This window comes from Cylas formicarius, unplaced genomic scaffold, assembly GCF_029955315.1.
Source record: "Cylas formicarius isolate icCylForm1 unplaced genomic scaffold, icCylForm1.1 PGA_scaffold_5__7_contigs__length_24384050, whole genome shotgun sequence".
Taxonomy (NCBI): Eukaryota; Metazoa; Arthropoda; class Insecta; order Coleoptera; family Brentidae; genus Cylas; species Cylas formicarius.
In genome coordinates, this window is record NW_026844341.1 from 2,893,097 (window position 1) to 2,918,039 (window position 24,943).

Genomic DNA, 24,943 nt, shown 5'->3' on the forward strand with positions numbered 1-24,943 from the left:
TGTCTTCCAAATGGTCAAGCGTTTGTGGCTTATCCGCATAGACCAATGACTTTACATAGCCCCACAGAAAGTAGTCTAGCGGTGTTAAATCACAAGATCTTGGGGCCAATTTTTAGCCACAAAACTATGACTATCATGTCAATTAATAAGAAAAGAGAATGAATTTAAACAAATATTATGGGTTTGTAGGTCAATTAAACCAGGAAATCAAAAAATTGTTATCTGAAAAGGTTTTCTTTAAAACACACTATATAAGCTCAGTTCTCCGAGTTCCTATGTGCTTTTAATATGAAAAAAGTGACGGTAAGTTTGAAAAAAGCTCTTGTAAAGAAAAAAATCGTCAAATTTAAAGATGCTAGAATTCCCAAAGGAATTGAAGGACTATTAAAAATAATCTAAGCTACGACCAAGAAAACTCTGATAGAAAACAAAAAAATCACATATGTCCATTTGAACTTGCTCGGTTTATAAATTTATATTAAATTTATATATAAATTCAATTTGATAAAATGGGAAAAGGCATGAACTCAATTCGGGACAACAAACAAGGCAAGAAATTAATGCAAAAGAACAAGACAGGCAAGATTTTTCATCATCTCCCAATTGAGAGAACTGCTTGTAGTTCAAAACTATCATTTTATCTATCTAGTTGGAATCAGTTAGTATCCAATTGGAAAAGATGTTAGCGGAAAAAAATAAAATAGACGGTAAAATCACTCTACTGACGTCACGTTTGTCGGCAAAATTATCTCATAAAGCGATCGAAAAGTCTGAAACTCACGCACCAGCTGTACACTTTCATTCGACTTTTCCGCTGTTGGTTTTCGTTTCTCCTTCTCCTGTAACTACGGAAGTTAACGTATACGCTGTTTCGATGGCAAGGTCTGACATGAATGTTTAAAAAGCTGGCGGGCAAGGTCGTTTTATTGAACCAACACCTGCATGATTAATGAATAGAGACCGCGCAGTCTTGTTACAGTTCCCCAAAAGGTTTTGGCTGATCTTCGTCGAACAATTCGACGCTTAAATGGCGTATTATTCAGAGGTACGCTGATACGGCTTTGCATCATTAAATCTCTTGGCCGACAGTGGAGCCTTTGGCCGGGTGGTTTTCTCTTTCACGATTTTGATGTTCGGCAGATAAATTCCAGCGAGAGTATCGCATAGGTGGGCTCATTTCCGAGATATCTGATTACGACGTATGCAGGTCTTCGGATTCCATTCCGCCCGTTTCGGCGCTTGCTATAAATAACTGTCATTTCTAAATGTCACTTTATTAATGGTCTATCGCGGGTCGTACCGCTCAACAGACGAACAATGGCGGCCTAAAAATAACCCACGTTCCGTGTTTAATCTGGTTTCAGTTAGGTTACAATTTCAACGTGTCGATCCCGATGATAAATGATTGGAAGTTCTATTTGCTTCACGCTAATGCCTGTCTACGCAACTAGTTTGATTTGACCTCTAAGAGAAATGTTCGAAAGTTAAATTAGCTCACCTTCTAACTAAACCCAGCGAGGTTTGCGTGTGTGTGAGTGTGGTTTTCATGCAAAATATAGCACAAAATTTTTAACAGTCATTTTAAAGACAATTGCGATAAGAGATTGTGCCAGTTCGCTAAAACGTGTAAAAACTTTATGCTCTAAAATTGAATTCATAGTGGAACCAGAGAATAATGAGTGTCACCTTTTTTTTGGATCTGTCATAATCAATGATGAGTGCAGAATTGAATCCGAAATTTACAGGAAGTCTTTTACCACAGACACTATTATTCGATTTGATTCAAATACTCAAGAAAAGATTATTATTCCAGACGAAAGCCATCTATTGCTGTCAAAAATGTGTTCCCATTAATCACAGACTCGTTAATAAATATTGTACTTTAAAGTTGTCAGGATGCAAAATACCGAAACACCATGTAAACCTTAAACAGCATGGGCTGGAACTTGCGATAAATCTTACACTATGTTTTATAGAGTTCTTGGGGTATCACATGGAGGACCATTAAGGGAACTGATCATATTTCACACTTTGATACGCCTGCAACAAAGCCAAGGTGCCCAAAAACAAAGAAGTATTTTGTTTGTGCCGCTTAAGAAGTTCATTGTTGGCGATTTGATTGATTGTACTATCCACTGACAAATATTCGGTTTCTACGGTTAGCATTGATGGCATTTTGTTCAGATTTAATAAATATGGCCTAAAATTCTATCATTTCTCACAAACATGACTACGTTATTTTAATTATTGTGATATTTTATATGGTTCACCTTACACCTTATTAGACAAATAAAATAACGTATAGGACAGATGTTACTTACTTATCTTTAAAGCATTTCGCTTCCTTAAAAAGTCTTGTCACCAATCATTTTAAAAAATAAGAATCATTACGTTATTTTTTTACTCATGCGTATTAATAATTTAAAAATAATTGTTATGCATTGTTTCTCTTAAACTTCTTCTTCTTTTTTCCAATATATAGTTGAATATTGCTGAATAAATTGTGTTATTATTATTTAAAGCTAGTATAGAAAAATCTCCATAGCAAAATAATATTTTTTCGGCATATGGCTGATAGAACTAATTTTATTCATCAATTTTTTCATATTTTCCCAAGATATTGTTCAGACTTTCGTCGTTAAAGCCGCCCTCAGCTCCATACTTTCAACATTTTTCACTGCTAAAATTTTATTCCGCACTCCGCCCAGACGTAATATTTATAAATCGTGACGCGCCAAGAATTTATATAATCCCGTTCCGTGGCATTCAACAAAAACCACTCGCGCTCCACTTGACGTTAAAGATGCCAAAAGGTCTTCATTTGTTTAAAAACAAACGAGCGTGACGCGACAAAGAGCGAGCGATTACGACCTCCAAATTTTTATCTTCAAGGCGTGCCGCCCGTTGAAAATATGGCCCCCCGCGTTTGAAGGGGAGCTGCGGCCGGAGGTTTGCATATTTTTATAAGTTTTTTACGGTCCGCTCGCATGAAATTTAAATACGATAGGGAATTTTATTACGCCCGACTTTTACGACAAGGTGAGAAGAAAACGTGCGAAGTTTTTTTAAAACGAAGTCCTCAAAGGCAGGAAGGAATCTTTTTGGAATTCCGTTCCCACTCAAACTGGCGTAGTTTTCATTAAAACTTGTTCTCTTTGGTTAGTTATCTTTTCCACCTAATTCTTTCAATTCCCTACATTCTTTTTTCGTCGTTCTAAACCACTGTAGTGAGATGAGTGCTAAGTGAGATTAATGTAAGTCTTTTTTTTTTTGGCATTTTTATTTTCCATAGATATTCCAGAGTTTAAAGTTCCTGTGACAGATTATCCCTTTGTACAAATAGTAAATTCGGTCGATGTATAAGTTTTGCAGACAGTTGCAGTGTGCTGTATGATAATAGAACCTTGAAACGCAAAGTAAATCGGATGGTGGTGCAATTTTACAAATATTAATTTATGAATGCGCAACTATGCAACTATGGACGGTATATGGCAAGAAATCGCGTTCTGGTCGTGGTTAGGACACTCGTCACTTAGAGACACAATTTGGTACGAATCATGACAGGACTGTTAGTCCGAGAGCCCTGGACCTTTTTTCAAAATGATAAGCAACAAGCTAATTCTTTGGAAAGCGTTTCATATCATCAAAACGCCCGACCTTTTCCTCTACGAAAATTATTGTGTCAGGTAGCTAACTATACACGCAGGTATAAAATCATCTCAATTTAGTTACCGTACCAAAATGATCACCAACAGTTTAGTTTTTAGCTAAATCTACAGATATGGAAATATATAATTTGAAATTAAATTTGGCCCACAAACAAATAGGTTTGGTATAGGGTGGCCACCCCCTCAAAGTTGTATCTATTATTTTTTACTGTAGCTTGCTAATAATTTTTATAAACAAATGATCACATTAAATTGGTTAAGGCTTTCGCGGCCCGTTGATAAGCTATTATCTTGGTTCGGGTTTAAAGGCCGTCGTCGATTGGAATTACTTCCTAACGTTTCGCTAGCATGAGTGGCGAGCTGCTTCAGAGGTCCTTCCATCTCCGATGTTGGACGTAGACAGTCGATTTTCATAAGCGAATTTTGTTTAGCGATGAAGTGCACTTCTGGTTGAATGGCTACGTCAACAAACAAAACTGCCGTATTTGGAGCGAAGCTAATCCTCAAGTATATGTCGAAACACCTTTACATCCAGAAAAACCGACTGTTCGGTGCGCTTTATGGGCTGGTGGAATCATTGGTCCGTACTTCTTCAAAAACGATGATGGCCAGAACGTTACAGTCAATGGTGATCGGTATAGAGCTATGATTACTAACTCTTTCATTCCTAAATTCAATAACCATGATATCCAGGGGATGTGGTTTCAACAAGACGGCGCAACATGTCACACAGCTCGTGCCACAATCAATTTATTGAAAGACACGTTTGGTGACCGCCTAATTTCACGTTTTGGACCTGTGAATTGACCTCCAAGATTTTGTGATTTAGCACCGCTAGACTACTTTCTGTGGGGCTATGTAAAGTCATTGGTCTATGCGGATAAGCCACAAACGCTTGACCATTTGGAAGACAATATTCGCCGTGTTTTTGCCGATATACGGCCACAAATGTTGTAAAAAGTCATCGAAAATTGGACGTCCAGATTGGACTACATCCGCGCCAGCCGTGGCGGTCATGTACCAGAAATGATATTTAAAATGTAATGCCACAAGAGTATCTTTCGGATAAATAAAATTCATGTCAATCGAATAATCCATCGTTGTTTTATTGCAACTTAAAGTTCTATACATCGAAAAAAACACCCTATATAAAACAGCATCATATATAATGGCTGTAGGAATATTTTAAGAACAAAAAAAGTTAATCGCTCAACTAAATGTATAGGTTAGATCGTAATTTAGAGGTTAAGCAGGAATAATGTTCAAGAGTCGAACTTGCAACCTATTTTTTGTTGGACTAGCGAAATCTACCTATTTTTATGTAAGACATTAATTGATTTAGATAGAAAATGTCATAAAGTTTCATTTAATTTTGGTGTCCCACAGTTGAATAACGTATTATCATGAGGTCAACAACTATAAAGTGTAGGACTGAAAAATACTACTACTACTACTAAATAATAGATACAACTTGGGGGTGGCCACCCTATACCAAACCTATTTGTTTGTAGGCCAAATTTAATTTCAAATTATATATTTCAACATCTATAGATTTAGCTAAAAACTAAACTGTTGCTGATCATTTTGGTGTTGTAACTAAATTGACATGATTTTATACCTGCGTGTATAGTTAGCTATCTGATAATTTTCGTAGAGGAAAAGGTTGGGCGTCTTGATGAAATGAAACGATTTCCAAAGAATTAGCTTGTTGCTTATCATTTTCAAAAAAGGTCCAGGGCTCCCGGACTATCTGCCATCCTATGAGGTCCGAGTACAGCGCCCTGGATTCCAACAACAATCAATGAATGAATAAAAACAACAGTTGTTGCAATAGATGCGGACCTAATTAACGATATTGACCAAGGTCACTTTTTTCCCATAGAAGGAATTATAAAAAAATAACTATTCGTTTTGTTCTTTCTGTTGATTGATTGGTCTAAGTTTTAATAAACTTAATAACTTTAATATTGTTAAGCCCGACACAAAACAACTTACAATAAACAGGTCCAAGAACTTAGTCAAATACTTTTTAATAAAGCAATCCTTTTACAGCTTGAAGAAGTTTGATTGCACCCCTTCTACTCCCCACTTTCGGTGATAAGTTTCTATGATAATCTTCGTTCAGAATTAATGTTAAATTAAAATGTTAAATTATGCTTTATGATTTATGTATATTGTATGTTTTCAATATTATGTTGTAAAATTGTTAAAATATTTTATACTTTATTTCTATGACTGATTCGAAACTAAAAAAATGAAAAAAACATTAGCACATTAATTTCAATTTAATGTATTTTGCAGTTTGCAAATTATTTTAATTTTTAAAATATTTAGTTTTGGTTAGTTTTGCTATTTTGATTTGGCAAAATTTTTGTCGGTTCCATTTATTGTGACTTGTCGATTAATGAAATACTTAGCGCCTTTGCGACAGCAGCACTAACTTGTTATAAGGTTATCTCTTAGATCGTAGACAAGTTACCTTCTTACCAGGATCGATTTTGCTGAGTCATATTTATGAGTTTAACAGTCCTGAAAAAATAAAATTTTCGACACATAGTTCTTCAACCTTCAATCACTGTGGTATAGTAAGAATAGCTTTTATTTAAATCATATCTGCACGAATAAAGAATGTCTATTTGTTGAAACTGATCTATGTAAAACAAAATAGCGACAAATCTGATCTGTTACAGAGATTACAACACCCGTGAGAGGTTATGTCATAAAAATTGACTTTTTAAGTTGTCGTTATGTATCCCTCCACATTGCTCCAATAAAATATAAACTCCCATTGTATATCAGGTCTCTGGAAACAATGATTTTTAAAGTGGTTATATACAAAACATCCGTGTGAGGGCTAGTAGAATAAGTATATGTTTCTATTGCATGGTGCCATGTAATTTTAACATTTATACATTAATAAATAAGTTTCAAATATTGTGAAATTTGTAGAATCGCCTATTAAAATGTGCTGTGTGAAACGAATTTTATGTAAATCAAGAAATCTCAATGAAATTTCAATTTTGTTTACGCAAATTATTGCGAAACAACTCTGCTTCCGAGACGGTGCTAATTGTTACCGTGTTAACGAGCTTTAATCGACGGGCATAGTAATTTTGAAAAGCTGCTCAGCTCCGGGGCAACAGACTCACGTTCGGTGCCCTTTTGACACAATGAATGCAACTGGTATTCGATTCCTGTTTCGACGCCCACCGAGCGCGCCTCTGTCGCCTACGTCGAATTTGAAGGCGCAAACACTTCGTACAAGCACGCATAAGTGCACATGTTTATGTTAAGTTTATTAGGATATGAATGGGCCGACTACGCTAGGTTGGGTCCGCTCTGTTTCCTTGCGAGCGTGAATTTTTTTTTTATGGGGAGAGGCTTTTATAATTTTTTAATTGATGATTGTATTCAAAACCCATGCTTTGCTGGACTTTGGTTAACCATGATTCATTTCCCTTAAAAATAAAGTTAAAAAACAGGTTACTAACTACCAAATGATAACAATTGACTTCTCAAGAATTTCAAAATCAGTTCTAGTTCGAATCTCTCGATTAATCCGCTTATTCTTATAACATAACTCCGTGTTAGATTCAGATTTTGTGAACCATCAATCTGCCTCTCCGTCAATGAGGATCTATTTTGACTCTCTCCATAGTTATAGAGCGTTATGCAGGTTCGTCTCCCTGACCAGACTCCAGCACTTCGATAGTGGCTCCTTGGTGTAGCTTTTGTTCTATTGCGGTGATCTCAGCTTGGAGCACTGTTGGTAATTTACCCAATGGAATAGAAACTTTTGTTTTTGCCTTCGGCTCGCATATTCCAGCTCCTACTCCTTCTTTTTTTAATTTTCTCTCTCTCGATATTTGAGTCTGGTAATGTTTAACAAGGCCTGTAGTGAGCGTTGTGTTCATTGCTGTAGTAATGCATTATTGCCTCCATCTGTCATTCATTGTCTACCAAACTGCTCCGTACGCTAACATTGGTCTTACCACCTCCGTCTTGCTATAGTAATGATGGCTTCCGATTTATAGGACTTATAGTCGTATCCAAAAAGTGTTAATTCTTATTTCATTATATTTATTATATAACTTTTGATAGGCAAGTAGTCATTGAATATGTCTAACCAAGCGTGGGTCATCATAAGGAGTAAGAATTAGTCTAGATCTTGTGACAATGGACACAATGGACAAAATACAACCGAGAAACACTCACATTCTCCTCCAGTAAATTTAAGTTAGGGAGACTGTGAGCAAATATTTTTTAAAGTGTTGGCTTACTGTCCCATCAATTCTGAACCTGATCAATTCTCCGCCCAGTTATTACTTTTCGCTTATCTTTATATTACGGTTTTGATTTTGCAAAACACTTCAGCGACTGCTAGTGAGCTCTTCAATTATGTTACTCTCAATTTTGCATTCTCTTTAAGGAAAATGCCTTTGTGGATGTTGTTCTGATGGGGCAGTTAAGCTAATAGAATTAATTAAAATATTTCCGAGTTTAGAGTTCATTTCAGTATCGACAAATTAACACTCTCTAAAACAGCTTTTTGGTTGAAGTCACTTTCAAGTCTTAACCTGATCGGCTCTCCGCCCGCTCAGCAGTTTTTGCTTACCTCTGGATTATTATTTTTGTAAAACATACATGAGCTCCTCTTCTGCATCTTCAGGTGGTGCTTATTCGTTTCGAATATCAGCGATCACTCTGGCTATGATGACCTTTTTCTCGGCTGTGTGGTTGTTTTGGAAAACCATGTTCTTAAATTCTTCAACCATGATATTCTTCATCTTCCAGGTCCTCTCTTACCGTCAACTTTTCCTTGGAGTAATTCTTTGAAAGATGGTATTTGCTGTCGTTTCACATTATATGGCCTATGTACTCTAGTTTTCTTCTCTTTATAGTGCTTATTACTTCCTTTTCCTTGTTCATTCTCTCCAGCATTTGATGCCCTGTCCACCCATGAAATCTTCTGAATTCTTCGGTACAGCCACATTTCAAATGCTTCCAGCCTTTTTTGCGTTGCCTCGGTTAGTGTCCACTACTCTACCCCGTAGAGGAGCGTTAAGAAAACATTTTGATAAAGTCTTACCTTACTTTCTCTATTCTGCACTTAATCTCTTGAGAGTGATCCTATTGTTCATTAATTATCGTTTCCAGATAAGTAGACTTAGGAACCCGTCCCCATCTTTCTCTAATGAACAGTTGACAGTTTTGGATATTTTGTATAGTTATTATCATGAACTTGGTTTTACTAATGTTCATGCTTATGGTCACTGACGTCGTTTATCATGTTCATTAACTCTTGCAAGCCATTCAAGCTATCAGCGAACACAGCAGTGTCGTCTACGTATCGAATGTTGTTAATGCGTTCTCCGTTCAGTAGAATTCCATTGTCGATATTTTCCAAGGCTGTAGCGAATAATTCCTCCGAGTACAAGTTGAATATCAAAGGAGAAAGAATGCATCCCTGCCTAACGCCACATTGTATAGCAATGGCATTGACTTGCTTATCTGTATCAGACTTTATGATAGCTGTTTGATTCCAGTATAAGTTTCTTAAGATTCTAATATCCTTGTCGTCCATGCGAGTATTCTTCAATACTTGCATCATCCTCTCGTGTTGTACCTTATCAAACGCTTTCTCATAATCGATAAAGCAAACATATTCGTCACAGTTCACATCATGGCATCGTTGGAATAGCACTTGCAGACTAAACAAAGCATCTTTTGTACCAACTCCTTTCGTAAAGCCAAACTGCGTGTCTGCTACTCTTTCTTGGCATATCCTGTATATTCTTCGGTGAATTATCTTAAGAAATAGTTTCAGCGAGTGACTCATCAAGCTGATTAATCTGTAGTCCCCACATCTTTTAGCTCACAATTTTTTTTTTGGTGTCATTGTGGGATGTTTCCTGTGTCTAGATGTCGTTAAAAATGGTCATTAGTAGTTCTACAGAGTTGTCATCAAGAAGTTTGAAAAATTCTAATTGTATTGCGTCTGGCCCTGGAGCTTTTCCTTCTTTCAAGGACTTAATGACGGCCCTAGTTTCATCAATTAGTATTTTGGGACCAGTTTCTGCTTGGGAGGTTGGTGAGTCTCTTCTTCTGTCGTGGAATATTTTTTTTATATATTTTTCCCATGTTTCTTTAATGTCTTTTCGGTTACAAATCAATTCTCTGATTTCGTTGAATAGCTTACCTACGGTTTTTTTCTTATACATTCCATTTATTTCTTTAATTTTTTTGTGTACTTTGAACCCATCAAATTTACTTTGTAGCTTTTCAATTTCTTGACATTTTCCTTCTATTTCTTTTTGTTTCGCTTCTCTGATCTTTCTTTGTATAAGTTGGTATTTTGTAATATCGTTCTTGTGTTTTCTTCTTACTTCGATAAGTTGTAGGATTTCTTCTGTTATCCAAGATTTTCTGTTGTCATTGTCGTTTTTGAGTAGTTCTTTTTTGACATTTTCCACCGTTCTGTTTAGTGCCTGGATTTTCTGATTCGGGTCTTTAAAAACTTCTTTTTTCTGGGTGCACTATTAATGATTTGTGTTACCTGATTTCGTATGTTCGTGTCTTTAAGTCTTTAAGTCTCCTATTACTGGGTTGTGATCGGATTGTATATCGGCGCCGGGATATGTTTTCACACTGGTAAAATTATTCCTGTGTCTGTGATTTACCAGGATGTAATCGATCTGATTTCTTATGATGACGTCCTTTTCGTTATCTCTGGGTGATTTCCACGTATATATTCGTCTTGGTGGTAGTCTATAGAATGTGTTTAATATAACTAGGTTGTGTTCGGCTACGAATGTACTGAAAGTTTCTCCTCTGTCATTCCTATCTCCAAGTCTGTAAGGCCCCATATGTCCGCCCATTCTTCCTCTGCCTACTTTAGCGTTAAAGGCTCCCATTAGTATTAGGAGTTCATGTTTCCGAAACTTTCTTATCAAGTCGTGAATCTTTGTATAAAATTCTTCATCACTGTGCTCTGTGGTCGGTGCGTAAACTTGAATTATGTTAATTTTGACAGGCGAAGTATTTACTTGAAGAAGCATAATCCTTTTACTGTATGATTATTCCTACACCATGATCGTACATTCCATCCGTTATTCCGGAGTAATATATTCTATAGTTGTCAATATCGCAGTAACTCGCACCAAGTCATCTCATCTCACTGACGCCCATTATTACTATTTTTAGCCGATCCATTCCTTATTGAGCCATTATCTTAACGTTCCAATACATATTCTCCTAGGTTGCCTTAATTTAATGCTATCATTTCTCATTCTACTGTTCGGAGATCCGATTGGAGAGCTTGAAACTCAGAACTGATTTGATCTGAACATAGCCATGTCGATTGTTCTTGAAATATCCAGTGGACCTTTAATGTAATGGTTTCTCCTTGCCTTCTACACCTCAATGCCGTTGATCTTTACAGTGATTCTTCCGGATTTGAGGTCAATTACTCAACCTCAGGATAATGAGGTGCTCTTGCACCTAATGGTTCCTCCACCCGAAGCCGTTGACCATTAGGTAGGGGACGACTTATCCCGGTAGTCATTCGGTCGCCATATCCTCGTTAGTTAGTAGACAACTAAAGTTGTAGCTCGTGTAGATGAGGTTGGCATTTGTATACGAGAGGCTGTGAATTGCTCTTCTATATACCTTACACCCCCTCCTAGCTCCTCGGTCGGATGAAATTATATCGCCCTCAATTTCGAATTCATTTTAGAATTATTTATGTTGGTTTTTATAAAGCTATATACTCCAATTACGCTAACAAAACAATATATTTAGTCTGACACCCTCTTGAACATCTGTGGAACAACCAAGTGACTACTAAGTAATTGGTTGGGGGTAGCCTTCTTCTGGCAACCATACCCCTTCAAATCTGAACCTGATCGCTTTTTTATCTTCACTTTCTTATTTTGCAAGTCTCGGATTCACTTCAGCCTCCGTTAAACTCCAAAGTGGAACTTTCTAGAACAGTTTATATTGCTGGAGATATTTTGCATTCCTATCTAGCGTCAGCATATTGACATATACAACATGTATAGTTTAACCGTAATTGGCACGTCATGTTTGGTCCCATATAGGAGAGTTATAGATAGAGCTCTGCCTATTTGCGAACGTTTGCAAAATCATACGAGATATGAAAACCTCTATTGTGCAAAAAAGTGACTGCAGCAACTGAGGCACGTCTTTGGGAGCCCCATTTATTCTTGGTTCGTTAGTTTTAATTTAAAAATACTAGCCGTTTATATAAGTGTAGGAAACATGGACAAACAATCAAGACATTGTGCGTGCCGTACAAATTTAATCCGAAATCAATTACTAATAAATTTATACTGTTTAGTGCAACAGTGCGACCTTTGTCGCTCGTAATTATTGCCGTCAACATTGTCGAAGTGTCCCTAATCTAGTTTGGTTAAATCAAATTACCACCCCATTAAACTTAAAGCGGTCTCACGCGTCCGACCAATAAAAAAAATGCGGCACAGTACGTGTTCGTGTAATTGAGTAGGTTAAGCGTTAAATTTTATTAACCTCGGGCCGCAGAATGGGCCGCTTAAAACGAGTCCTCAAGAGCATAGAAATCTGAAAGCGTTTTTAATTGTGAGTTATTGCCATGGGCGGCGGTTCGGGGATTCGAATGTGGCGGTGATTAAATGAGAAAACTTCGGATGACACCACAATCAATTGAACTCAGTTTTTATAGAGTGGATACTGTTTGCAATAGAGACACAAAAGTTCCAGCAAACTGAACTTCTTCAATTTATCGATGAAGAAAGTATTACCTTTTTGATAAACTATACCAGGAAGGAAAAAGGCCAGGCGATCTGCTCTTTATAACATTGGAGGCTTTGTTTTGTTTACACTTCAAAAAAGCAAAAAAACATCACTGACGTCGAAAAAGCTATTGCGCCAGAGAGTTTAAGGTGTTAATTAAACTACTGAAATACCACTCACACCACAACCAATCACCACCAAACTCAAAGTCCTTTAAATGATAATGCATGTACTCAGATTTTTTTCTACATTTAAAGAGGGTAGTTTTTTACTTAGCCTTCTCTGAATATTTTTGTATTCAGGAAAGCCTTTGCAAAGCAAAGCAAAATAATGAAGTAAGCGACCGAAGAGGTCTCAAAATTAATACTACAAAAAAGAATGGCACATTTGGGTCTGCAGAGAAGATAGAGAGAGTAGACTACTTTAAATATCTAGTTAGACAATTGACTGAATGCGAATGCTGACGCTGATGAATGGACCAGGGAAACCACTTCCATGTAATACAAGTCTATTAATCCTTTTCCGATACCCTGCTTTATGGTTGCGAGACATAAAAGCATACTTCGCCTCAGGATAATGGAGACGGGACGGTAACTCTTGAACAGCACAAAGAGGAAAATTGTGCAATATTTCGGATGTATAATAAGAAGGTCCTCAATATCAGTACCTATGCCTCATAGTACATGAAAAAGTGCAATGCAAAAGAGCGATTACTAAGGTTCCAAAGATCAGAAACATGACGATGATCGACATCTGAAGCTAGACAACAAACGAAAAGAAGAAGAATATAAATCGAAAGAAGAAGAAAGAAGCAAGAAATCTTAACACAGAGAATACGTAGGAACTGTCGCGTAAAATATTTCTATTACAAAGTTAAAATTTAAAAATAAAAAATGAAAAATAAATAAGAAAATTCAGACAACAAAAACAGAGCTGATTTGATTATGAAACACATTCCTCATAACAAAACAGGCTAGAACTACAACGGTGTCGACATATCAATTTGGCTGCTCCAAGAAGAAGAGTTTGTTGAAAATTGATAAAGGATTCCGTGCTTTACCTGTATAAAAATTTTACACCAGCAGAATACTTATATATACAAATTTCTAGTGTCAGATTCAGCTTGAAATTTATAATTATACTTTTGGATATTTGTGTTATCTAATTTGTCTAAACAAAAGATCCATAGTCAAGATGAGGACGGACAAATGCAATTAGTCTCTAGGACAAAATACTTATTTCTGTATATTCGGCGGGGTTTCAGATCATCAGAATTGTTATTATATCAAATTGTTTATACAACTCCTTTCACAAGATTACTATAGTGACAAGAGTATTTAATAACTATTTGAAAGAATAGCATATGTAACTTTCTACGACTTCTCAGTAATCCAAAAGCACATTTTTAAAATTCTTGTGTAGCATTTGCGCCAAAAAAACTTCTAGTTATGATTACTAACATTGTCTTGTCTTGTCAATAATGGTAATAATTTTACTCAAATATTTATTACTATCAATTTCTAACTTATTAGTACCCCGTTATAAATAATGAATTACCCAGTACATAAATTAATGTGCCGCAATGGGGATATAAAAGTGACTTTTACAACCTTTCAGCGGCAGCTATTTTCCGAATACCAAAAAGAAACAGTCCGCGTCTAGTGCCAAGCTTTACGCTCAGCGGCGCAGAGGCCAAAAAAGGAACAAACTCGGAGATAAAGTAACAGAAATTACAAGCAGCAGCTGTTTAAAGATATTATGATATTCTTCGTCGGTGACAGCCCAAGCCATTATTAGCCTAGTCGGTCGCGAAAGAAGATGAATCTGACGAGATTCATTAAATCGTTTTTTTTTTAATGTTTATAGTCTGTTCCATGTTGATGAAGAATAATAAACTGTGACCATGTAAGCAAAGCGAGGTACAGGAAGCGGTATTCAGTAGTAAATACATTTTTGAAGATGCGAGGAGGCATAGCAAATTTTTTTTAAAAATGCGAAAAACATGACGGGCTGATTCCTAGTTTAATATAAAGAATAGTTTATTATGTGGGTGACTTCGTTGTAACTGTTACTTTCTGACTAGACTTTTTTAATTTTTTAATGCATTCATTATCGCATTATTCATCTGGTTTACTGTAAAAATAACGACAACTATTTTGATGTAACTTCAAAGCGTAGGAGGTATGGTCTGTTCATAGATATAAGAAAGTGACCAATTGCTTTTGAACGGATCATCCAAGGGTCAATAACATAAAATGCAACAAGATTATTACCTTAATTAATAATTAACTAATTAATAATTATCTTAATTAATAAGGATAATAATATTGTTGCATTGACCACCCTTGGATAATCCGTTCAAAAGAATTGCTCACTTTACTATTAAATATTTTTAAACCCCAGTTGCTTTTTTGTACAATTCTCAAAAACTTCAAGCCGTCGGACACAAACATTGATATCATTAGCTTGCCAATTTTTTTGGTTAGTAAATTCCTTTATTACAGATATTTCGACAAATAGTTTCATTTATTAATGTTTCATTTTACCATAAAATAGTTTTTATTGCTTTTAAAATATTAAACTTATAAATTTTCTCGGAGATAAAACATAACTATAGTGAAAAATCTGGCACAATCCAGGACGGAAATAAAAAGTTAAGAGGTAATTAATTGAAATCATATATTGCGACAAAAACAATTGAGTATTTATATATACATTTTAGAAATGGACATGACACGGTACTGACATTTACATAACATATGTAGTTCTCTCTATAGTGACTTGATAAAGGCAGGTGATGTTGTTGTAGTGGTTTGTTGCTGCGGTCTATAAAAAATTGTAATCTCTTCGACAAGGAACCCACGAGTTTGAAAGACCAAAGTCAAATTATGTTATATAAGAAATATGATGTAATATGTTCATGATATTCTAATTAATTAAAAAAAAAAACTATTAGATTATTAATTAATCCCCAGTGAGAACAAACAACATAAGACATAAACAATCACAGTTAAAACGCGAGATATCGCGCTACAAATATGGCGAAAAATAAGTGGAAATAAACCATATTACTTATTAGGATCCCAATGAAACAGTTTCTGATTCCAGTTGTGACAAAAATAGGTCGCAAATGCAGCAAAAGATTTTTATGTCGCAATTGTGATTTTTGCACCATACTGGGTTTTTAAAACCTGTTGCATCTGCGCGAAATATTGATCCCACTTTCTTTTATTCTCTGATGGTGCCTTGATAAAGACAGGTGTTGTTGTGGTTTGTTGTTGCGGTCTATAAAAAATTGTAGTCTCTTCGACAAGGGACCCACGAGTTTGAAAGGGCCAAGTCAAAGAAAGGAAGAATGACATTTATACTGACAATGAAACTGCACGTATTTCGCGTTCTTCTTAGACTCATTCAGTTTCTAAACCAACAGATGATAGAAGGACAGATCACAATTTTGCCATCCCGTCCCACTATTGTCATTGTCAAAAAATTAACTACTGTTAACTGGTTTCGCTAGAACGACCTTCACATTGGGGGCAGTAAAAAAATGTTTTTTGCACAAGAGTCGTCCATTTAATTGGTTCCAGGACGATAAGCAATCGTTTTTTACTAGTTACGGTTACGCTCGCTTGTTCAAAAGGGAATTCACATTAAAACGCAGGAATCACCGTGGCCGGTTTTAACTAAACACTGCCTCGGATAATAACCATAATTATCATATTTAATATTAATATTCTGGTGAATCGGCGAGATGACTTGACGCGACCGCAGCTTCTTTCGTCTCGCCCGCCAACTTTCGCTCCTTATACTCTTTTAGACTCGTTACTTGACTATACCCTGCATTAAATGCTTTTTAAACTTGGCCACACAAGCTACAAGGCCACCCAACGGAAATTTCTTCGGGCGGTGTTGCCGCTTTTCACTGGACTGCACATCAAAACACGAACCGCGGTAACTCCAGCACTGCTTGTTTGCTCTGTTTGCGACCTCAAAGTGCAGAGCGAGTTTTGTGACTGTCATCACAAGGTACCCTAACATGACGAACTAACGTGACAAATTACAAAGGTACACTAAAACTAATTACATTTATCTTAATCTCAATTCAATATAAGCAAAACTATTTCCAAATCCAAAAAAAAGAGAAACAAGAACGAATCTAGAAATAAATGTAATTTAGTCCGAGCGAAACACTCTAATTGCTTGATTCCTAAATGAATTGAGTGATAAAGCAAAAATATCTATGTGTAAAAAGTAACTGTTATAATTTCTTTTCAAAAGAGATATTAGTGAATTGCTTCCTATATTTAGGCGCACAGAATAAAGCAAGCGTTCTATTTTTTACCACCCTAGCATTAAAGGATAACTTTTCCAATAGCTTTGGACAGACTACTCTGTTATTAACAATATTTTGTGAAAAAAATGCCTCTATATATTATTCGCCTAACAGATAATTTCAACGTATGATAGAAGTCAAGGCTTGCTTCATATGATACATCTATTAGATTGTGGTTATATCTAAAGTTCATGAGACAAATAAACTTTTTTTCAATTCTTTCAATTATGTTTACTTTTTTATGATATTGGGGAGTCCATATCACACATATCACATAGGCGTTATAGATTATCAAAATAAATAAGAATTAAAAGTTAAGATTTTCACGAAATTATATATTTATCAAGATATCAAGACAGAGACACGGTGTTGTCGAAGCAATTGTCATGTAAAAATATATAATTTCGTGAAAATCTGAACTTTTAGTTCTTATTTATTTTGATAAATAGATTTCCATCAAGTAAAAACCATCAATCAAGTTATAGATTATGACCAGAAGCTTGGGATCTTTAAATTCTTTGTAATAAAACCCAAGCTTCTGTAAACCTTTTTCACTATGTTTTTTAATATGAATTTCAAAACTCAGTTTTGTGTCTATAGTTATTCCGAGATCCCTGATATGCTTTACGTCTTTAATACTTACTCCAGCTGTATCATTTTTTAATTAACATTTATCAATATTTAAAAACAGTCGGTTTCCTAAACAGTAGTCATAAAACCCATCAAGGTCCTCCTTAAACTTGCGACTGTCGGAGCATCGACAGCTTTTGCTCATCAGCATATGAAATAAATTTCGCAAAACGAAAGCATTAACCGGTGTCCGCTATGGCGATATTTTGCGGTCTTAGGAATGCCTTGTGTCATTATTATTTGTTATTGAATATTTGGTAAAGAAAATTAGAATTAGTTAGGATTTGCTACTTAGTAGTCATGTTGCAGACTATACTTTGTCCACGACCGTTAGTTTTTGAATATATTTTTACAAACCAGCACGAATGCATTGGCAATTTGATATTTTTTCTGTCATAGCCTATATTTCTGAGTAAAGTTTGTTTTTCCGACCTTTTGCTTGGATTTTTTAAGTTGTAAGCGTTCTTCTGTGCTGAATTCAAATTGGCGTAATCCAAGATTTGCTATCCGCAATTTCTGTGTCTGAGATCATTGTCATGAATATGGTAAAACGTTTGTTCTCCAAAACATATTGACGATTTTTGGAAATGGATCGGGAGTCAAAATTATAACGTTCACAAACACGTGCCATAGACCGACGGTTGAAACTACGAAAAATTTGGCAACGCCGACACTCCCCACGTCATGACGTGCTCATCGCAACCTTCAATAAAGTATGATCGATCGACTCGAAAGAACTCAAAATCGGTTATATCGATCGTGGGCGGGTACGCAAGAAATTCCACTTGGAATTTGATCCTCTGCATCTTTCGATAATTTATGCCCAATAATGCTTCAACGACCGCGTTATCCGCCATTTTTCTTCTCTCGTCGCCGTGTTCATTCGATTTTTGTTTCGTTTCAGCCGAAGGCGACATCTGTTCCTTTGCCCAGACCAAGGAGCACTATGCCGCCAAACACCCGATGGACACCAACCTCTTTGGCGTCGCCAGCCGCACCGACGCCCTCAAGGCTTTGTACGAGGCGGCGTCCAAGACGCCCGTTCACGTGATGCGTCAGTTGGACCGCTGGAGAAGAGACGGCCACAGATCGTCCAAGTTCTTCGTTTGCACTCCCGTGTTAGGAGCCAAAAGGAGGAAGATTAAAAGCAGGGTGGACATCGAAATCGAAACCAGGATGGTAAGTTCCTAGAGATAATTATTTACCGTCAGAAAGTTATCAATCACAGCGTTTCATTTAGTAGACGCGGTAATATCCGACACCAAATGGCGAAGTGGCGCTGGTCGTAAAATGTCTCGATAAGTTTTTATAGATTTTATACGCAAATCGTTAATATATTCTGTTGTTCAAAGTAAAACTCTGATTATAACAGAAAAAGAGCTTCGTGGTATAACCCATACGATTTATTGGTTGATTGTGAGCCGCCAGTACTTTTTCCCAGTCGAATCACCTTGGAATGTCCAATATTCATTTTTATTTTTAGTTATTTTTTTGATTTTGAATTTTGTATCCATTTTAAAAAGAAAGCTTCATATGAACATATATCTTAAACGTCTTAACTTGTTAGATACAGGCTGGTAAAATTTTCAAAAATAAAAATTTGGCACACATTAAGAGTCATTATTTAATATACCACATTTTTGTTTAATATACCAGTGGTAAGCGTACGGAATTTCACTTTTCTGCTTTTTCAGACATTTATGGTACGCCACTGATTTCTCTTAAATTAAAAATTATTCTTACAATCACCAATCGTTCTTAAAGAAATTTAATTTCTTGAATTTTTTCAATTCGGTTTTCACTTAAAAATTAATAACCCCTTCTCTGCATGGTCATAACAATGTCGTTAATATGACAGCATGCAGAGAAATTATTTATATTTTTAAGGAAATCAGTGGCGTGCCATTGACTGTCTACGAACAAATAATATTTTAGTTTATTAGGTCGCCACCGCACTATTTAAATCAAGAACTTTTTTTTTATGAAAAATAAATTATCTATCTAAAACAAAATATCTATTTGTTCTTGTGGCTTCAGAAGAAAAAAAAGAAAACTTTACAGTTTTAATGAAATAACATAACATTTATAACAAGATAAATAATAAAAGATTCTTATTAACAAAATTGTCTGTTAATAAATTAATAAGAACCTTTTTGAAAAAAGAAATATATAGAAACTAAATAAGTTGTTGAAACTGTTCTCGACATTGAAGGATGCACGCTTCAGCTCTTTTCCTGTTTCTTGTTCCTAATTAAATATGATACTTCTTGGAGCAATATTGGCAAATCCTCTTCTAAAAACCGGCGATAGTTATGGCCATTTAGCTTTTCTGTAAGGAAAAAGGGTCTAATTAACTAATTTCCAACAATTCCAGCCCAAACATTTACGGAAAACTGTTCTTGATATTTAAATTCTACAATTGTATGGCCTAAATATGTTTATTATCCAAATTTTTTATTGCATTTCTGGATACGTTAGCTTCATCTGTAAATAGTATTTTGTCCAAAAACCAAATCTCTGGGAAGCAACGCTTGGACTCATTGAATATGGTATGGATACGATAAAAAATTGTGCAAATATTTTCCAAACCAAAACAGGCGAGAAATTCAGATTATTTCCAATTTTTCTAGTACCAAGTCCAGGATTTCCATCATGTCCATCGTGCTTCTTCAATTTCTAGAGTTCTTAGTCCGCCGGGCCCCTTTTAAATGATTATTTATTTTATTATTTATTCAAAATACCTGTTTCAGTGTTAGCCTTCCATGTACATTTGAAAATGATCGCCTATCTGGTATTATTATTATTAGGAACAATACATAAAGTGCAGATCTGCTAACTCGTCCCTAGTAAACTGAATTTAAAAACTTAACAGCTGTCAAACAACCGCCTTGACAACAGAATTTATCATTCACAGCCTACTGCAATGATAAGAAATAATTATAAAGCATTCAGCAATACACCTCCAAGGTTACGTAGTTGATATTGTTATGACCATGCAAAGACGAGATTTTTATTTTATTAAGTGAAAACCGCACTTCCGATTGAGAAAAATCAAGAAATTAAATTTCTTTGGAAATGATTAAGATGGTAAGAATGTTTTTTATTTTAAGAGAAATCAATGGCGTACCATCAAGGTCTGGTAAAATAGACAGGTGAAATTCCGTACGTCCTCCTCTAGTGTATTTCATTATTTAGTGTTACACTAAGTAATGCCTCTTGGTACATAGCACATGTGCGCCAAATTTCATTAAAATATCTAAAGTGGTATAACAGATATTAAAGAAATATATTTTATTTTTAAAAACTTTACCACCCTGTATCTCAAAGGTGAAGACATTTAGGACATATGTTCATATGAAGTTTTCTTTTTAAAATGTACCCAAAAATCGCCCCCTTCATTATTGACATTCAATTATAAAACGTCCTGTATACTTCACTCCAATACATAACTATGTATAAATACTAAGGATTCCTGTATCTGTACGGCTTTCTAGTAAATATCGTTCCCAGGCAAGTATATTTTTCTACTTGCTAGAATCTGTAGGTATTATTTCTCTCTGTTACAATTGTCAGATATTGGTTTATTTTAATAGTAATACAATTGTTACTAAAGTTTTTTTTTCATATTTTAAACAATTTTTCATGCACTTCAGTAGTATCGATTCCTTTGAAATACTTAATCCTTATGAGTGAACGTAGTTTGACGGACGGACGCTTTTTGATGGACTCATTTTTATTGAATTTTGTTTTTTTTTTTATTTTCCTTTTTCTTCCCACTCAACTGCAGGTTGCGTTGCGTTCAAAATCTTCTTCTGAAAATGTTGAGAACAAACACATTTTCCGTCATCCACTTATCATCATCTCCGAACCCAAATTTCTTGAAGTTGTTTATTTCTAGGGAATCGATAAAATGGTAAAATCATCAGGTACCATTTCTACTATTCCACATAAAAAATTTTTAGATGTCATATTTTTCGTCGTAATCATTTTTCGATTTGATTGTTGGTTTTAATTTTTCTTGACCTCATTCAAAATGATTTCATAATGGTTTCTCAGTTACATCCTTAGTAAATGCCAAAGCGGTAATAGAGCTCGTTTTGGCACTTTCTCTTGTGGTTATTATTGCCTCTGTTCTTCTTCTCGCTTCTAAGCTTAAAATTTCTAGAGAGTAATGTAGTTGCCACCGCCTATATCTTTGATAAGATGTGATCCAGATTTCTAACGCACTTTTGGAATCAACGTCAGACATTTTTTTTGTTTTTTTGTTGGGGTTTAACATTGTCGACGCGATTCATAAAACAACAACCAAAGTGACTCCGATAAGCTCCGACAGACTACGCTTCATCCCCCGAATCAATTTCGCGTCACGCTCAAGAGAGCTCAAAAGGATTTACTAAAGTTAACTTCTCTTCTACAAGGACGTGCGTCCATTATTCGATAAATAAAAATTGTTCCCCCCAAGCCTCGGGAAGCGAAATGGAAAGTGCCTGTTTACAACTGAAAAGGTCGGAAAATTAAAATGGCAAATAACGGACGATCGATAAACTGCATCATGTCCCATTAAAATGCCGTTAAAGTCGTCGGTTCCGGTAAATTTGTTTTAATTTTATACTCTTCACTTAAATAAACTCACAGAGTCAACGATCTTGAACCTGCAGGTTCAAAACCGCCGGCTCTATCTATTTTAAGCGCGAGAATGATTGCCTTGCACTTAGCCTCGGTAAATAAACTTGGATACTTGAAAAAGACGTAGTGCTCGTACGCACGAAACCGGGATGAGCACCTAACTGATAGAAGTTACGCCGAAATTACCGATATACTATTTCCTTTAAAAAGTGTACAAATGTGCTATAGGCTATTCTTTGAAAACTGTAGAGTAAAAACGTGGAACATAAATATGTTTCGTTTTCTGATATCTCCCCTTATTACGCCTTTATGGCGGTATAAAGTGAAATTAATGACAATTTAATAGTATCATAATTCTCCACTATCGGTGAGTAAAAACGGTATTATTGTAAATTATTGCGGGAGGTAAAGGCAGCAGTTAAACCTCTTATGAAGAAAAGTCCAGAAGAAAAAAAGTTCACTACTGTTAGAAGAAGAATGACCCAACAAACAAAAGAGGAATTAGAAAAAAGTGTCTTGAAATCTACATATTAGCCACACAGCAAGCGATATTCATGGGTAAACAAAGACTTGCCTATAAAAATTAATGAAAACTTTAAATTAGCAAGCAAAAAGTCACCTTCAAATGTTTAAAACATTACAAAAATACTCTGGTATGATAAAGAGATCTTGTCAAATGAAATTCCCCCAGAAACCAAAAAGTTTTAGTGGGGATTATTGGATTAAATGGATTAAATGTAGTAGATTTAAGGGAACTGACGGTGCACTAAACGCAAAAGCGAATGAGAAACATGGAGGTATGTATCTCTTGAATATTTGGTGTAAAAACAAGGGTGAATGTACAAATTCAGCTTATTGAACTCGCCATATAAAATATAGGCTAAAATTCTAAATAACAGATTAAAAGTAATATCCGAAAACATAATAGAAACATCTATGGGGAGTAGAAAAGGACGGTCAACAATAACATGTTTTTAGAGTTTAACAGAGATTGTTTATCCATTTTGAAAAAGTTTTCGATAATTTAAATACAGCGCAGCTATGGTGAAGTACGTTTCAGTACCTAGTAAAAGCTATAGTCAGTGTGATAAATACTGGTAAGAAAATAATCCCATATTGACATTGATCATATCATTAAAAAATGGAAATTGAAATATTGATCTGGAATCCCCATAGTCAAAAATACCACATTTAATATAATTTTATACGTAGACGCTCTGACTCTCAAGGTGAAGAGAAAACTATAGCCTTTATATATATAACACTTTCAAAAATCGTCACAGATAATAAAATTTTAGAACAAATAAAACGCTTTCAATATCACGCAGGGCACATCTCGTCCAGTTATGGTCTCGAAATCGAATAAAACCGGAATAAATTTGTCCATATACGTGGAACAATAATCGCAATCACAGGCTCGAGAAGAGACCAAGTAAGAAATGAAAAAATTTTTTCTGAGAATGGCATAACGGTATAAAGCAATTTTACTGGAAGCGATGAAAGAGAGAAAGATAAGAAGAAGAGTTTTTTTTTAATCTTTTTTATTTAATCGTGGATTAATAAAGGTTAATATAGCACCAACAATGTAGTACGACGTACCAGATATAACCAGTGCTCGCTTAGCTTTCATGCAAGGCTTCAAAAGGTGCCTTCAAGAAAAGTGAAAAGACGAATAATCCCCCATATTGGAAAAATAACGACATGAATTCGGAAGACTATTTCACTACTAACATTTTTTTCTATTTTAAATTTATGATATCCACTTTAAACATCTTCATCTTAAGCCATAATTTAAAATTCGGTCTAGTTAATTTACGAAAGTGGCATACCTCTTCAGATAATGAGGACAGAAAATCAATGGACTTTAGGCTGGGTTCAAGAAAAATCAGTTAGAAAATCAATTTCTTGTATTGTGAACGGTTCGGCAAATTTATGACAGGTAATAAAGGCGCCTTTTCCTGTTAATATAAATGTTATAATCGTGTACTTTTAAAATGCATTTATGCCCACTTGGCTAAACAATAAATATTGTGTTTGTAGGCGTCCTAGAAATTTGAAAAAAAAAATTGAAATGATTAAAATCAAACTTGAAGTCACAAAAATTTTCCCAAGTGATATTTTCGAACATTCTTAATTTATTTATTTACTTTTTTTAGAAACTAGTCTTTCCAACATAACAAAGAAAAGTGTTCAAGTTGTGATTTGGATTTTAATGGATGAACACCGTCTTATATTTCGTTTAAAGGCCTCAAAACTCAGAGAAAAAATGTAGAGAATAATACGGGGATTCAAAAAAAATTTGTGCAACTCACCAAAAGTAACCAAACCAAAATTTGTTCTACGATATACAACTATTATGGAAAAATATTTTTCAACATTCTAAGAATATGTGGAAACAGTACGATTTCCCATAACGCAATTGCACTAAATAATGTTTAGCTAAAAGCATTACTCCAAAAAGGCGGTAAAAAGATATTGGAATTATATTTTGAATTTTTGAAAATATGCAAATGGAAAGAACGAACATTACAGTAATGGCACCTACTATTTACTGTCATTTTTACAATTTATATTTTCAAAATAATATTCAGATGAACCAAAACCTACAAGAAAGAAAATAATATGGTTTGAAAATTAATTGAACCATTTCATAAAAAAAATTTTCAATGAACCAAACTAATCAAAACTAACACAATAACGCGTTTTACCACAAACCGAAACTCAATTTTATGTACTCGACGCGAGTTTGCCAACCAAGTTGGCATCTTCAGGAGAAGATTAAAACTGTTTTATTTAATCTTCTCCTGAAGATGCCAACTTGGTTGGCGAAACACGCGTCGAGTACTTAAAATTAAGTTTCGGTTTGTGGTAAAACGCGTTATTGTGTGTTAGT

The 24,943-nt window shown here is 35.1% G+C and overlaps 1 protein-coding gene across 1 annotated transcript in view; it reads left to right on the forward strand.

Annotated features, from left to right (window-relative positions):
• The window catches only part of LOC132702563 (uncharacterized), a 200,155-nt gene that overhangs the window by 144,430 nt on the left and 30,782 nt on the right, over positions 1 to 24,943 (forward strand). Inside the window, exon 2 of the mRNA XM_060671284.1 lies at positions 18,329 to 18,603. Within this exon, the coding sequence (XP_060527267.1) occupies positions 18,329 to 18,603 (275 nt within the window). The remainder of the gene's footprint in view (positions 1 to 18,328; positions 18,604 to 24,943) is intronic.